Source organism: Antedon mediterranea, chromosome 9, assembly GCF_964355755.1.
Source record: "Antedon mediterranea chromosome 9, ecAntMedi1.1, whole genome shotgun sequence".
NCBI lineage: Eukaryota > Metazoa > Echinodermata > Crinoidea > Comatulida > Antedonidae > Antedon > Antedon mediterranea.
Window position 1 is genome coordinate 979,209 of NC_092678.1, and position 16,270 is coordinate 995,478.

A 16,270-nucleotide genomic window follows, 5' to 3' on the forward strand; every position below is an offset into this window, starting at 1 on the left:
GCAGGATGTGGCCGGGTGCCCGAAAACCCAAAACAACACCTGGCGCACCACATACCGCCATTCATGACGGAAACATCGCCGGAGGTATCGTCGACCACCTCATCTCGGCGCTGGAGTTTCATCCAGGAGTTAGTGAAACTCGTTCCGGAGTGCGGCGGGAGTGTCACCAAGGCGGTAGCACTTTTCAACGCCGAGGGGAGAATCCAGCCTGGATTCTTCTTCACCAAATCTCTAAGGAAGATGATGGAGTCGATGGGCGAGGCGGCGGGGCTCGAGATGCCCGAGTCGAACACTCTATCGCCGTTAGTGTCACCGCTGGGTCTGCTCCACACTCGGTGTCTCCTTTTCCTGGTGGCGAGAGCCACTAGGGATAATAAGGGGGCATTTGTGGAGCTGTGCCAGAGGTATGGTAGGCCTACCTCGGCGGAGCCCAGACGCCGTCGATTTCCCAAGCCAGCTGGACCACTACGTCAACGGACCGGACCATCATCACGCCAAGCACGGTGGCAACCGAACGTGGAAAACAACATCCATTCACCCACGCCACTGTTATGCCAGTTAAGGCGGGCCGACAGAGTTGCTCTGCGGTCGGCATTCAATGCCAATCGGGAGGTGGTGGAGCGTTTGGCTCAGCCGGGAAGTGGCCAGCTGAGGGCAGCGGCGGTTAGGATGTTGGAGGGATTCTTGGAAAACCTCCACTTCCACGCCCAGTTTGCCTATGAATAGGTTAAAAAAAAAAAAAACAAAAAAAAAATCCAAGACCAAATTAATGAAAATTTATTTAAAGTAATTTTAAAATTAATTCCAATTAGTTCATTTTTTTAAACAAAATTCTTATCGGGTTCTTGGTAGTTTCTTTTTCTGGAATTCTATGTATGTATGTTGTGTTATTGTTGTGTTTAAAAAAAAGAAAAAAAAAAAAAGAAAAATGAAGTGGAAGAAAAGAAAGAAAGAGCAAGTACGTGTGTAGAAGAACAAGAGGGAAGACAAAAGAAATAAAACAAGGAGGAATGTAGTGCCGCTACACAGATGCTTAAGCGGAGCGCGTCGCTCTAAACACCTGGACGCGCTCCGCCGTGTGTATCTTGGAACGTCAAGTACGTTAGGGACACTTGAGAAGTCGACGACGGAAACTAAACCTATATTATTACTACTCACTCATTATTATCATACAAAGACTATTATAATGGTGAGTATTTTACGTTGTAGTCTTTTATCGTAGTTAAGGAACTAAACCAAGAGACTAGCAATCTCTTAAAGAGATTGCTAGTCTCTTGGTTTAGTTCCTTAACTACGATAAAAGACTACAACGTAAAATACTCACCATTATAATAGTCTTTGTATGATAATAATGAGTGAGTAGTAATAATATAGGTTTAGTTTCCGTCGTCGACTTCTCAAGTGTCCCAAACGTACTTGACGTTCCAAGATACGCACGGCGGAGCGCGTCCAGGTGTTTAGAACGACGCGCTCCGCTTAAGCATCTGTGTAGCGGCACTACATTCCTCCTTGTTTTATTTCTTTTGTCTTCCCTCTTGTTCTTCTACACACGTACTTGCTCTTTCTTTCTTTTCTTCCACTTCATTTTTCTTCTTTTTTTTTTTTTTTTAAACACAACAATAACACAACATACATACATAGAATTCCAGAAAAAGAAACTACCAAGAACCCGATAAGAATTTTGTTTAAAAAAATGAACTAATTGGAATTAATTTTAAAATTAATTTAAATAAATTTTCATTAATTTGGTCTTGGATTTTTTTTTTTTTTTTTTTTTTTTTTTTTTTTTTTTAACCTATTCATAGGCAAACTGGGCGTGGAAGTGGAGGTTTTCCAAGAATCCCTCCAACATCCTAACCGCCGCTGCCCTCAGCTGGCCACTTCCCGGCTGAGCCGAACGCTCCACCACCTCCCGATTGGCATTGAATGCCGACCGCAGAGCAACTCTGTCGGCCCGCCTTAACTGGCATAACAGTGGCGTGGGTGAATGGATGTTGTTTTCCACGTTCGGTTGCCACCGTGCTTGGCGTGATGATGGTCCGGTCCGTTGACGTAGTGGTCCAGTTGGCTTAGGAAATCGACGGCGTCTGGGCTCCGCCGAGGTAGGCCTACCATACCTCTGGCACAGCTCCACAAATGCCCCCTTATTATCCCTAGTGGCTCTCGCCACCAGGAAAAGGAGACACCGAGTGTGGAGCAGACCCAGCGGTGACACTAACGGCGATAGAGTGTTCGACTCGGGCATCTCGAGCCCCGCCGCCTCGCCCATCGACTCCATCATCTTCCTTAGAGATTTGGTGAAGAAGAATCCAGGCTGGATTCTCCCCTCGGCGTTGAAAAGTGCTACCGCCTTGGTGACACTCCCGCCGCACTCCGGAACGAGTTTCACTAACTCCTGGATGAAACTCCAGCGCCGAGATGAGGTGGTCGACGATACCTCCGGCGATGTTTCCGTCATGAATGGCGGTATGTGGTGCGTCAGGTGTTGTTTTGGGTTTTCGGGCACCCGGCCACATCCTGCCACTGGACACAGGAATGCCCGACGTGACCGCTTACCCGATTCCCTCTGACCGCCTTCAGGATGAGGTCTTTTGTTGTCTTTCGACCGTTTGTCGGCCTTTCCCTGAGATTTAACTTTTGGTACCGCCCCAGCACTAGGTGGAACAGCACTGGTCGCCGTACCAACGAGACGGACGTCTCGGCACGCAAAGTCCGACTCCTTACTTCCCGGAGTTCGCCATACCTTCACGGCTGGCGCGGCGGGAAGCAACTCTTTACGAAAAATGGAGGGGGACTTTGGCCTCTCCGGCGATCCTGCCAAGACCTCTGGCGTCTCTCTGCCCTCAACTACTGGCGGATCTAGGTCCCCGACCTCCATCGCCACATCATCTTCTTCCAATCCAGTAGGTGAAGGTGGAGACTTTCGTTTCGCAGCTGGTTTGCCCAACGGCGGGAAGTCTTCCACCTGCAGCAGGAACAATTCCTCCTCCACCGTTACTCGATCGGAAGTAGTGCAGTTATCCATCTGTAAAACATTAAGAGGCAAAACACAAGTTTAGTACAAGATAGTATTTCTACCCCTCGATTACAAATTGTTGGGACGAAAACTCTGGCGCCTGTAACAAATAGTGATCATCGTTTCCGCCAGAGGAGTTCCAACATCTCTTCAGAGCTAGTTATCGAGTTATTTGTGATGTCACTGCCGTGAAGAATGTACAACGTAAGTAGTACATGGCTGCTTTCCCCTTCTTACCTAAGTGAAAAGCCTCCTTCTTCTCCGCCAGGTTCCATCCACTAATTCAGGCATACCCCTCAAATCTATCCCAGAAAATGTACCAGTCATTTTGACCGAAAAATTCCAGGTTTCTCTGAGGGCGGAAAGGTAGTCTTTTCCGACGCTCACCTCGCCATTCTTCATTATGACCGTATCAACCACGCAAGTGGTCCTTATTCACATAATGAACTCAGCGCGGATCACGTCCGAAACTTCCGCCATTACTCTCTCTTCGGACGTACTCGTTCGTATTGTCCTCATTACCGCGATCTCGATCATTGTAATCGAAACCTCGACAATCAGTCCGAACTTGACCGACATCGTCCGAGTAGCGTTTATAGCGATTACCGTCGATGTACCCCCGTGGCGACATTCCCATTCTACTACCCCGATTTAGGATACCGTCGTTCAGGCTCTCAATCTCTTGCGTCCCCTTGGCGATTTATTGATCGCCAAGGAACTCGACCGCGTTCCATAGGCACAAACCTATTGGACTCGCCGCCAGTTCGTTCATCGAAACGCATGTTGTCATCGCCCGGATAATGAGAGTCGCGATTTCAGATATCCCCATTAGGAGTACCGTAGTTGGAACAGGAATTAAACCGCCTATCCGTGGTTACATTCGACACAGAGTTAACGTCAGGAATAACTGCTCCTCCTCCCCGTTAAAACTAATCGACGCATTCTTTGAAGTCACCTGATTATTAGGATTAACTTCAAGATCAGACCCTTCAAAGACCTCGTCAGTACTATCCTTTTATGATTTTCGCCGATGTCGGCGCATTATTATTATTTTTTTTTTTTTTAACAGAGCCGGTGCTTTCTTCGTTATAAGCAAACACCGAATAAAGCACGTAGTTGATGCCATATAGCTATCTAGATCCGCAACTAATGTTACGTCTCCCGATCACGTGCAAGAACTCGTTCCGACCTCCAACCATTTCCCTCAGTCTTCTTACATTGAGCGAACTAGTTTACCATAAAACTCGCCCTTCTTCTAGTATACTCGTTCAGAATTACCGAGTTATACTGTGACTGAACTAAATTTACCGTTGGAATCTTTCGATTGAATTAGTCACCAATGAATATAGTAGGCACATTTAGAAAGAACACACAGAACAATATCACAATGTAAGCTAATAATAAATTCTTTATAATCTCAAATAAATGTCCACTTCATTGATTCCTAAAACAACTACAACCCAACAGTAAATAATCGCGTAATAATAGAATTATGAGCATTCGCCTGAGCGTACCGGCGTGCGTATAACTAAAACTCACATCCACATCCTAAAAATAGTATTCTAAAAATAGGATGTTTCCGTAAAGTAAATAGCCAATCAGAAACTATTAGTACATAGAATTCTTTCATTGCTCAACCAATCAGAGTACGCACGTAACCGCGTCATCATCGCTTGCATTTTCATTCCCTGGATAGTGCACAGCTCGCGCTGCACGACCCTCTCAGGTAGCGACTATGCGAATGCAATGATATGATTGGTTGCTGTAGCCTAGCCAATCGTATGATGTCCAAGAACTGCGCGGCAGTTTGTTCGAATGGAATAAGACCTGGATGAGATCTGAAACAATATCGAAAAACTATCGCCCAAGACTCGAAGGATCTAGGCCTAATACAATTGACCAGTATATTTTCAACCATCTTCCCTCTAATGAAATTTTTTTTTTTTTTTCAAAAAAGGCAAAGGTTTAATTTATTTTTGCGGTTCATGATAAACTAATAAAATAAATAAATAAATTCTTCCAACACTGCCGACTTCCAGTGAAGGAACGACGTAAACAACTGGCCCACTAATATGATAACTAATACTTCCTAGCCTAACCTAATCGTATATTTTCCGAAATCGGACATGAAACACGGGCCATGTCGTTTCGTTCTGGAATCACGAGTCCAGCGGGTTAACATACAAAACCCATTCACGTCACGAGCGTGAACATTCATGTCACGAGCATGAAATTCATGTCACGAGCATGAATAATAATATTCTTATACTACAGTTTCATCTAGTATAGGCCAATCGTTCATTCGTCGAATATTAAATATAAAAAATAAAAATAATAAATCCTAATCTACTATTCATCCCCAACTCTCGGAGAGAACATGAACTTATAAGAAACATTCACGTTCTTATCCTCGAGACGGTGATGAATTGGCGAGGGCCGATACATTGAATGTAAATATAAACAACGCACGTCCAGATTCGCGTATTTTCGGCGTCATATTTCGCCAGAAAAATATCGCGTTTAATTTTAATCCTCGTCGCCAATAAAGAGATTGCTAGTCTCTTGGTTTAGTTCCTTAACTACGATAAAAGACTACAACGTAAAATACTCACCATTGTAATAGTCTTTGTATGATAATAATAAGTGAGTAGTAATAATATAGGTTTAGTTTCCGTCGTCGACTTCTCAAGTGTCCCTAACGTACTTGACGTTCCAAGATACACACGGCGGAGCGCGTCCAGGTGTTTAGAGCGACGCGCTCCGCTTAAGCATCTGTGTAGCGGCACTACACTCTTTAGAATGTTGTACAGTAAAATATGCAGATGACACAGTCATCACTGGATACATTACTGGCAATGATGAAACAAGCTATAGACAACTAGGATGTGATTTTTATCACTGGTGCTGCAATAACAACCTGAAACTAAACATAAAGAAAACAAAAGAAATGCAAATTGATTTTAGGAAAATTAAAGAACCCTTAGAACCTCTGATTATAAATGAAAATGAGATTGAAGTAGTAAATGAGTACAAATATCTGGGTTGTATAATTGACAATAAGCTAAATTGGATAAATAATGTAAATAAAGCCACATGCAAAGCCAACCAAAGGATGTTTATTTTAAGAAAAATGAAGTACCTACTAATTGACAAAACTATACTTAAATTGTTTTATAACTCTGTAATTCTCAGTGTAATACTTTTTTGTAATGTTTGTTTTTATGGTAATACAATGCAAAAAGATAAAATTAAACTTAATCGAATAGGAAATAGAGCAATTAGACTAGTAGGAGAGCACTTACCTGATGTTGAATCCTTGTATAAAGAAAATGTGTTTAAAAAAGTAAAAAGTATCATTGATGATGAAACACATCCTCTTCACAAACAATTTGCTCTCATGAATTCTGGCATAAGACTACGTGCACTTAATACCAAAACAAAACGGTTTAGGTGCTCGTTTGTACCTAATGCTATACACTTATATAACTCCAGAGTACAAAGGTAAAATGTAACCGATAATTTTTATCTAATTTTAACAATTTTTAGCCTCTTAACTTTTTGTGTGTGTTTTTGTAAATTGTATTTTATATTTTTGTATTTTGCCAGTTTTCAAATCACATTTCTGTTTTTTAAATGGACAATAAAGTATATATGACTATGACTATGACTATGACTATTTTTACTATCGGAGAGTACGGGAACCATTGAACTATAAAAGTGATTAACAATAGAGGGGGTAGTTGTGTTTTTGCTGCTATCGTTACGGGAACCATTTGACTCACTGCGACTACCAACAATAGAGGGGGTAATTGCGGTACTTTATATTCTCCAGCCGTTTGATGGCGCTTTGTTTGTTGCCATTGTCATGTGATCATTATCATCGGTCATAAAAAAATTGTTTTGATTTCGAGGAGTGATATAAAATCGCTTACAAAAATGGATAAACAAAATATATTTACAATTTTGTTGTTTCAGTTAACTACAATAGTTATTGGAAAACATGTTCCAGTTATCGGATGGTCAAATTCCAGGTTAGATTTTTAAATATAAATCTAATAAAATAAGGGTATGGCTAGCCTAGTCCCACCAGCCAGGCCAAGTTTACTACTTTCCCCTCTGCTCTGCTCTAACCTGGCTGATCGCTTGTGATGTAGTAGGCGGTGTGACTGTGGTCGTTTCGCCACTTGGTTTTTGTGCAAATGGTTAGCCGTTTTAAGGTATGTTGAGTTAATGATTTTCAGTAGTGTTTCACATTTTAATTTATTAAATTGTTATAGGTTGTTGGAAAAAACTCCTACAATTCCGGCTGGTCACTTTGTTAACTCCGACTTCCTTCAAAAGAATTACTTGGATAGACTTGTTGCCTCAACAGCACCACATACTATATGTGTTTTTGTCATTGACAAGGTAAGAATATATAATCAAACATAATGTAAATACTATGACTGTAACTAATTATTGAAAACATTAATATATAACTACTTATGCTCTAACTAAACTGCTACTTTTTTTCCTACCTACAGCTGAGTATTGATGATATTACGAAATACAGTGACGCGTACAACAGCGACAGTACTGGAAATGCACTTGCTAATCTAAGGGTAAATTTAGAAAATAAACATCTAAATATTCAGTGATATCCGTTTGATAATTCAGTTATTATTCACTTTGTATATTTCTGTATAATGTCATCCACAGGTTGCTTTGGAGACGTCTGCATCCTCAATTGTCCTACCATCTGTCGATTCATCACAACTGGGATCGTACTTGAGTTCAAAGGTCAATGGTCAAGTGATTGAGTTAATTGACCCATCATCTCTTAAGGACAAGTCACTGGACGCAACTAAAACAAATGTTATAATCTTTCAGCTGACCACCTCCCCAAACACGTAGGTTTTTAGCTTTGATAATTGACCTGTTGTCACCTCAAATAACACTTTTAAAACCCTAAAAAAACACTATCTTTCAAAATCCAAAAATAAATCATAAAACTTAATGCACAATATCACAGTAAATATTTTGTTTTTCAGCAATGACCGTGAGAATGAAATACGAGAAGCTGATAAAATGATAGAAGTTGTAATGTCTGAACTTAATTCGATGTCGACACCATATACAGCATTGCTTACAGCTCAACAAGCCCCTATAAAGGTACATATGACATCTATATCGAACTGGAAAAAAGCAACAGTTCCAGTAAACAATTTGTTCATTGAAATTGTTTTCTTATTTTTCAGAAAAAGCTAACCGTTAATTCTAAAGATTCGGTGAAAGTCGGTAGGCATATTTTAGAAAGTAACGGCCAAGATGACAAGTTTTTCTTTGCCAACTACACTGAGGGCGCTTGTCAGGTGTTTTTTTACAGTGAAAGTGTGATCGTAGAAAAAGCTGATGGCAAAGATTCCTTGCCTCAAGAAACATGGGACACAACTGGATCCAATTGTACAAGTACTAAGAGTGTATTGTAAGCAACAAACACAATACATATCGCCCTCTATATTACTATTACAAAGCAGGCACTTTATCCGCAAACATTCCTTATCCTTAAATTCCTTATCCTTAAATTTTTAGAAATAAATGTAACCTATGACAGGAACTACCCTCAAATGTCCACAGTGAGCGATACTATTTCACATAATGTACACAAGATGATAATAAAATGTTATTTCAATTTTAGTTTGGTGATGTCAAATGACAATGGTACAAATAGTTATAAGTTTGAGTAAGTACAACCTATTATTACATTTCAGAACACTCAAAGTTCACCACTGAAAAACAAAATGAATATTGCAGAGACATTGCTGCTATACTTTATGCATTCTTTCTAATATTGTAGCTTTATGCATTTTTATTTACAGGATGGATATTCAACTAGATAAATACAATTTCTGGAACGTGATAAATGCAACGTTTACCATGGATACAAATGGGACTCAACTAAAGCAAGCTATTGACATGACGTTTGTAGAGACTCCAAAACAGTTCTCGTACCATTGTGTCCAATCAGAAGCAAAGGGCACAGGTAGTGGTGACTTGAAAGTTATATTCAACGACTTACAGGTTAGTAGTGAACAATGCTATATCTAATATTTAGTGCTGCATATCAACTTTTAAGTGATAATTGTATTAATATATATTTATTATAATTTAATACTACATATTGCCTACATTGGACAATATTACCTACATTGGACAATATTGCCTACATTGGACAATATTGCCTACATTGGACAATATTGCCTACATTGGACAATATTGCCTACATTGGACAATATTACCTACATTGGACAATATTACCTACATTGGACAATATTACCTACATTGGACAATATTACCTACATTGGACAATATTCATGCTATTGCTGTGTAACCTTCATATTTTCATAGAATAAATAATAAAACATGTTTTTCTTTTTAGATGCAATCATTCAAAATCGAAAATAATCAATTCTCGTACCCGAATGATTGTATTGGTTTCTTTTCCGAAGGGATTTGGATGGGATTAGTAACCGGCTTAATTGTAATCCTAATCCTGGCATTCGGGTTTGGAATGCTCGCGAGTCTTTCAGTCATGGATAAGTTCGACGATCCAAAGGGAAAAACTATAACAGTTGCGCAATCATCCGAATAGTATTTTTTGGAATATTTAAGTAGTACTGAATTTAAATTATGAATATATTACATTTCAATTATACATTTTTGTGGGTGGTGTATACTGTTGAAATTATTAGCAAATGTTTTGTTTACAGACTTGTCTTTTCACATCTATTTACCGTAAACATGAAAACATTAATTGCAACTAAAGGAAGACATAATTAAATATAAACAGATAAGTAGGGATAGAGTAAGGTGCAATTTAGTTACAAGCTGGGAGGTTTAATAAAACAAAACTTGTGATGGGGTGGCAACTAATATTTATGTCTATAGCTAGCTACACTTGGCCTGCATTTAAATGTCAATATTAAAATACATAGATTTCATTTAATTCACATTTATTTAGTCATCAATTACAGTACAACTAGACTAGTGTGAACATACAAGTACTGCACTATAAAATCAAAGACCAACAATTTATTTACTATATTAGTGAAATCAAAATCATCTAATAGACATTGTGATGTGGTAGATATGGTAATAAAAAATATGATACATTATGCGATATTTGTTGTTTTTCTTTTTACATTGAATGTTTACACTCTCAACATTGTTTGTCATTAAAAACATTCTGTGTTTGCTGAATATACTAATAAAAATACAGATACTTATAGACCGTAGAAAAGAGAGGGGGGGGGGGGAAACAGATACGTATGAAATTTAGTAAAATTTACGTAAAACTACTTATAATGTAATCCATGTGAGGTGTAGCGCTTGAACGCGTTCTGAGCGGCGATGTCGTCTTTGGCTTGTAACTGTACTAGTGATTATAACCTGTGTACCGGTTAGATTTATTGACAAATTAAAACAAATAAAACACCATTATTCAACAATAATATATACATAATACATACAATATTATTCATTATTTAATTACAGTATAGAGAATTTACTTTAATCGTAATGGTGCTTACCCAATGTTCTCCGTTATTGTTCTTTATTAAATATATCATAAATAATGTTCTTCGTATATTAAATTGACATAAAATAAAGATATTGAAAGGTTAGGTCGGTTCTAATGATGATTTAAGAATGTAAGCCTATTCCTATAGTTTTGTTCTTACAGCCCTTTTGTTTTTAATATCTGAACAGTCACGTGACTTTTCATTTTTTTGACGGTGGTAAAATCAAAATGAAATGGTAAGTTAATTGCTCATTTAAAATCCATTAAAATCCTTCATTATGATTCAGTCTTGCAAAAAATGACTATAAATTGTTGTAAAAAAATGGTTATAATGTAGCTTCCTTTGTGTTTGATAAAGTTTTTATACGTAGAAAGCAATTTTTATATGGTTTTGAGCCCTAGGCTAGAACAGATAATGCCCCGGGGTAGTCGTCTGCTTTCTTTACCGAATGTATGGCCCCTCGGGCATGATCATCGAATGCCTTATTATAGGGCTACATTTATCTTAATGTTATTTAGCACAGTACGCGGAAGTAGTCCCATTGATATAATATGTTTGATCTTAAACATTCCAGTTTCTTTTTAATTTAATTTTAAGCACAATATATGATGCAGATTGTGGAAAAATTCTAGCCTAAAAAATATCGCACCACACAGAGCAGCAGCAGAAAATGGATGGAACCACCATGATCACGAAGAGGCAGTGTCTGGTTGTCATCTTGCCTAGGCTACTTCTTGTAAGTATAGGCCCTATTATTAGTATTTGATTATTAATAAAAATCATACAATATATTAATGTCTTGTGTACCACCGTCAATTTTATTTTTAATTTTATAATTATTATTAATTATTACAAAGGTCAAATAGGGCCCGAGGCATATCTACATAAAAACAGACAATACAAAAAAATAATGATAGAAAAAATACATTTTAAATTCACAATTGAGTGAAACTTTAATTTGAGTGAATACACCAATTATTATTATTATTATTAATTATTCATATTAAATATATCATTGATGGCTACTTAATTAAAAATAATTTTGGATTTAAAATGTAAAACAAAATTTCAGCAAAATAGACCAAGCCAAAAATACACATGGTTATTATATTACATTAATAAATGCTGCGAATAAAAACATATATATTATATTTCATTTTCTAATCTATAGATAGATATATGTTTGCAGAAGGCAAATAAAATTGTGAAATAAAGTTTCTTTGACTCCTTTATTTCACATCTGGCAAAGCCCAAGCTTACTATTTCAATATTTAATAAAGCATGTGGTCCTCCAAACATAGATAGAGATATTACACTATAATGCCAATGAGCCACAAGTACTGTTTTGGTTGCTTCATCCAACTTCTTATCGGCTTTTTCCACTGGTCTGAACCACTCAAAGTCAGCTTCACTGCCACGCCCACGTCAGCTGCACTGCCATGGCCACAACGGCTATGAAACACAAATATACAACATAACAGAATATTTTTGTAGAGCAGTAATTGCTTCTTTATTGAGCTTAATCACATAGCAATAACAACTAAAACAACAACAGTATATCATATATATACCGTTCATATCTAAGCCTAGGTCTGGGCACCTCTGCATATATCAAAGCCTAGGTCTGGGCACCTCTGCATATATCAAAGCCTAGGTCTGGGCACCTCTGCATATATCAAAGCCTAGGTCTGGGCACCTCTGCATATATCAAAGCCTTGGTAGGTCTGACCACCTCTGCATATCTAAGCCTAGGTCTGACCACCTTTGTATATCTAAGCCTAGGTATGGACACCATTGCTTATCTAGGCCTTAAATCATGGAGCTCTAAATGACTTCATGCTCAAATCATGCAGGCTGTATTCCACAAACTAAATAAATGGTTCTTCATTGATACAGTAGACTAAACTACCTGTAGCCCAACATACCGTAAGCTGTAGCTCCCTATCCACTCATCTGGACTGCAAGTGAAGCCTTCTAATTCCTATTTTCCTTTCTTTCTTTTACTTTATGCAAATTGTGTAGCCTATTGTTGTAAGCTGCAAGCTCACCTGGGTGAAATTATCTATGCAAATTGTCCTTAATGTATTATGAAGAACATAACAAAAAAAAAAAGTTAAATTGAGTTTTGTACTATATCCTTCATAAATAAAATACTACAAGAGTAATTTAATTTATTTTATTCCAAAGTTAAATATGAAGCAAAAGTGTCTACTCTTTATTGGCCTTACGTATTAGATTCAGGCCAAAACAACACTCATATACACAAAAACCAGGTTTGGTATATTACCAACTATATATCGGTGTACTAAACAAACGCACCACTAGCAAATTTTCTTTAGCAATTTCCTATTTTTAAGCCAAATTTAAAAATGATAATATCAAAGTAAAACTGTTTTTGTGCCATGCCAGTATGCAATATGGCAATGTTTTTGTGCCATGCCAGTATGCAATATGGCAATGTTTTTGTACCATGCCAGTATGCAATATGGCAATGTTTTTGTGCCATGCCAGTATGCAATATGGCAATGTTTTTGTGCCATGCCAGTATGCAATATGGCAATGTTTATGTGCCATGCCAGTATGCAATATGGCAATGTTTTTGTGCCATGCCAGTATGCAATATGGCAATGTTTTTGATTTACAAATTGTTTCAGTATTTGGTCAGATGTTTGCTTTACTCTAACGTAATTTGTACTTTATATTAAGTACATTGAGAATACTTGCGTTATTTTATTTTTTACTGCCACCACCAATCCAAAATGTAGGCCCTAATGAGCTGGCATCTCACACACAGTCTCCCATTGAAAATTCCGAAGCATGCTGGCCGTGTCATGGTACTGTAGATTGATCGCGAACATTAACAAGTTTAAAAGAAATGCTTGGCGAATCCTTTGCCCAATAAACCATTTAATAGACATTGTAATGTATCTGTTTAAAGTAATTATTTCTTCTATGTTGTTAAAAAAAAATAGCAGTGCCTCAAACCTTGTGTGCGTTGAGATGTTCCTTGGTAGATCCATTCTTTGTAGAGATAAAAATAAACAAGTACAGTCAGGGTCATTCCATGCCAAATCAACCAGTGGCTCAATGCTTCACCATCTCTAATGTTGCTGAAAAACGAATCACATGTACCTTGATTAGTGTAATGAAAATTTCCTTAATAACGGTGGTGTTATTTAATAACTTATTAAACACATGCCTCAATCGCAATTTTATTTTGTTTATTTACACCCCTAAATTGACTACCGCGTGTTCTGTATTCAGGCGACTACTGTATTTAAATGTATTAAACATGTGCTTCGACCACAAATTCAACTTACAAATAAAAATGACACAGTAATGCATAGAATAGAACAGAATTGGGACTTTCATAAAAATGTGACCTTCACGATTAACGGGCAGCAGAGTTTGACTTAGGTGGTGGATTCGACTAAACAACAAAAGCATGTCAAAATACAATAAACAAAAAAAATCCAAGAAGTCCACCGCAAATTCTATTATTGATAAGCAGTTATTGATATTCACATTTTTTAATTGAAAATATCTATAAATTGAAATTTGATTTATAATTTTACTTCATTTTTATCTTTTAGCTTACTGAAGAAAACCATTGAATTGAAAGATGGCTGTTGGCAGACGATCAGTAAAAACCTGTGACTGAGAGTAGTGAGACTACACAAGTGATGGGGATCAGTAAACAGTTTCGTCTTATCATGATGGTCCTCCTTCGTCTTTGCACACAAGCCAGATGTGTACACGCAACCTCCAGTTTATTGAAAACTCGTTCAACCACCAGAATATTCGGTTCGCGTATCTAGTATAAATAACGCTCGCGAGTCTTTTGGCGATAGCAGCACCCACGTTTGAGTCGCGATGATCTCGTTACTTTGTCCAATTGCCATTGTGCTTTAATAGCCCATCCTCCTCAATAAAGTCAATCCCTGTGTTGTGTCTTCACTCTTTAAAGCTATACAGTAGACCCTTATTAGGTGACACTTTCCCGCGAAACAAGGCGAAATATATGCTTAACATCACTACAAACAACCTTTTCTAGCATAAATGCATCAACAAATTATATTCATTATATCGTTGTTAATACGCAAATGGATATCATAATAATTGTGATAATAATTGACACTTTCTCTAGCTTGACAAGTTTTCATGGTGAAACATGAATCAACTAAATCTTTCAATTCTTATTTTATTGTTTAGTGTTTTATTTATTTTATTTTTGCGGAAACCAGGGGACAATTTCTTGTAAAATATCTTAAATCTGAAGGTGTCCCTTAATAGGGTTCTACTGTATACTAGCTGTACGTACACCCATATTTAGCAGCACCTATCCTACACTAACATTTGAGTCGCGACCCAACCAAGTCAATCCCTGTGTTGTGTCAATTATTTTCTCTGTATTTAAGTTATAATATACAATACATGCACATAGTATTTATCTTTAGTGATAGGCATATACAGTATTTTCAGTATTGTATCTATTTTTTACTTTAAAATTTACATGTCTACGATTATTTTTCAGGCAGTATTTATACAGTAGTATAGTAGGCATATTTGTTACGTACCATTCAACTGTTATTAAATACAGTAGTATAGTAGGCATATTTGTTACGTACCATTCAACTGTTATTAAATACAGTAGTATAGTAGGCATATTGTTTGTTATTCAACATATATAGAAATATTGTTTGTAGGTAGGCAGCATATGTATCACATACAGCAATTTATTAGTTTTGTAAGGGTGCAACTGTACGTCTTTGTGTGGGGGTAGACATCAAAATAGTAAATACAACCATTCTTTGGTGTAGTAGGAATATTCTATTTTTTACATTAGTTGGTTTAATATTTGCTTTGTATTTTTCAACTTTCCAAATTGTTGTATTATGTATCCATTATAACCTTGTTTATAATTTAGTTACTATTGTACAGTATAGGCATATTGTTTTAGTGGTAGGCTTATATTAATTTTGGTAAGGTAAGTTTTCAAATATACTAACCTGGTAGCCAGTAACATTGACAAATCCAAGATTGAGGTAAGTGGATTGATTGTATAGTTCTACCAAAAACGCCCTCTACCGTTTGATAAGTGCACTCCTGCTCATAGAGGGCATATTTTATAACGCCTTAAAAATAATGAGGGCGCTATTCAAAATATAAGCTTTGTAACACCGCTACGCTCATTTTTTTTATTTTGAGCGCACTCCCAACTACAGAGGGCGTATTTCTATAATGGGGTTTATGTTAGGGGGCGCTGTTTGATTGATAGCTTTGTAGGGGACCCGCACGCCCTTTTTTGTTTAAAATGAGGGCGCCCTTTGCCATAATTAACGCCCTCTTGCGATTGGAGTGTAGCTTTGAAACGGGTGAGGGCGTCTTTAGGTTGAACAGTGATCGGCCACAATTAATAAAAGACAAGAGACCAACATAACCTGTGTGTTGTTTTATTTGTACAAAAAAAAAATGCATCTCTCCACAACCCATGTGTGCCCCACTACACCAACGAGTATCAACCCACTCAACTACACAGTGAATATGTCCCCCAAGTCATGCTGTCACAACCACCATCGGAAAGAATGTTTCAAGACATCTAGAAAGTTAAAGATTCAAGTTTCAATCGAAGACGATTAAAGTTCAATGTAAACTACAGACCGACCAAACACAAGTGAGAACCCAATACTCCAAT

At 37.5% G+C, this 16,270-nt stretch overlaps 1 protein-coding gene and 2 long non-coding RNA genes across 4 annotated transcripts; 2 read left to right on the forward strand and 1 right to left on the reverse strand.

The window, feature by feature from the left end:
- Positions 1-3,163: 3,163 nt before the first annotated feature.
- Positions 3,164-10,170, forward strand: LOC140058823 (V-type proton ATPase subunit S1-like). Of its 2 annotated transcripts, XM_072104570.1 has the most exons (10): positions 3,164-3,220; positions 6,992-7,047; positions 7,294-7,423; positions 7,540-7,617; positions 7,715-7,905; positions 8,047-8,167; positions 8,254-8,480; positions 8,694-8,738; positions 8,875-9,076; positions 9,435-10,170. In XM_072104570.1, the coding sequence occupies exons 1-10, from the start codon at positions 3,212-3,214 to the stop codon at positions 9,645-9,647; spliced, it is 1,272 nt and encodes a 423-aa protein (XP_071960671.1). In that variant the 5' UTR covers positions 3,164-3,211; the 3' UTR covers positions 9,648-10,170. The 2 variants fall into 2 exon arrangements, with proteins under 2 accessions (XP_071960671.1, XP_071960670.1); XM_072104569.1 differs by lacking the exon at positions 3,164-3,220 and having other exon boundaries at positions 6,867-7,047.
- A 620-nt stretch (positions 10,171-10,790) lies between these two features.
- Positions 10,791-16,022, forward strand: LOC140058592 (uncharacterized). The gene is made up of 3 exons (XR_011847024.1): positions 10,791-10,810; positions 11,173-11,311; positions 14,169-16,022. It is a non-coding gene; the product is annotated as an uncharacterized lncRNA (long non-coding RNA).
- Positions 12,512-15,658, reverse strand: LOC140058593 (uncharacterized). Its single transcript, XR_011847025.1, has 3 exons — positions 15,585-15,658; positions 13,561-13,685; positions 12,512-12,651 (listed from the first exon to the last, which is right to left on the reverse strand). It is a non-coding gene; the product is annotated as an uncharacterized lncRNA (long non-coding RNA).
- Positions 16,023-16,270: the final 248 nt, after the last annotated feature.

Coding starts and splice junctions, on each gene's coding strand:
- LOC140058823 (XM_072104569.1), top strand. CDS start 6,953: ATGGATAAACAAAATATATTTACAATTTTGTTGTTTCAGTTAACTACA. Junction 7,906..8,046: donor CTGACCACCTCCCCAAACAC/GTAGGTTTTTAG, acceptor TTTGTTTTTCAG/CAATGACCGTGAGAATGAAA. Junction 8,481..8,693: donor ACAAGTACTAAGAGTGTATT/GTAAGCAACAAA, acceptor TTTCAATTTTAG/TTTGGTGATGTCAAATGACA.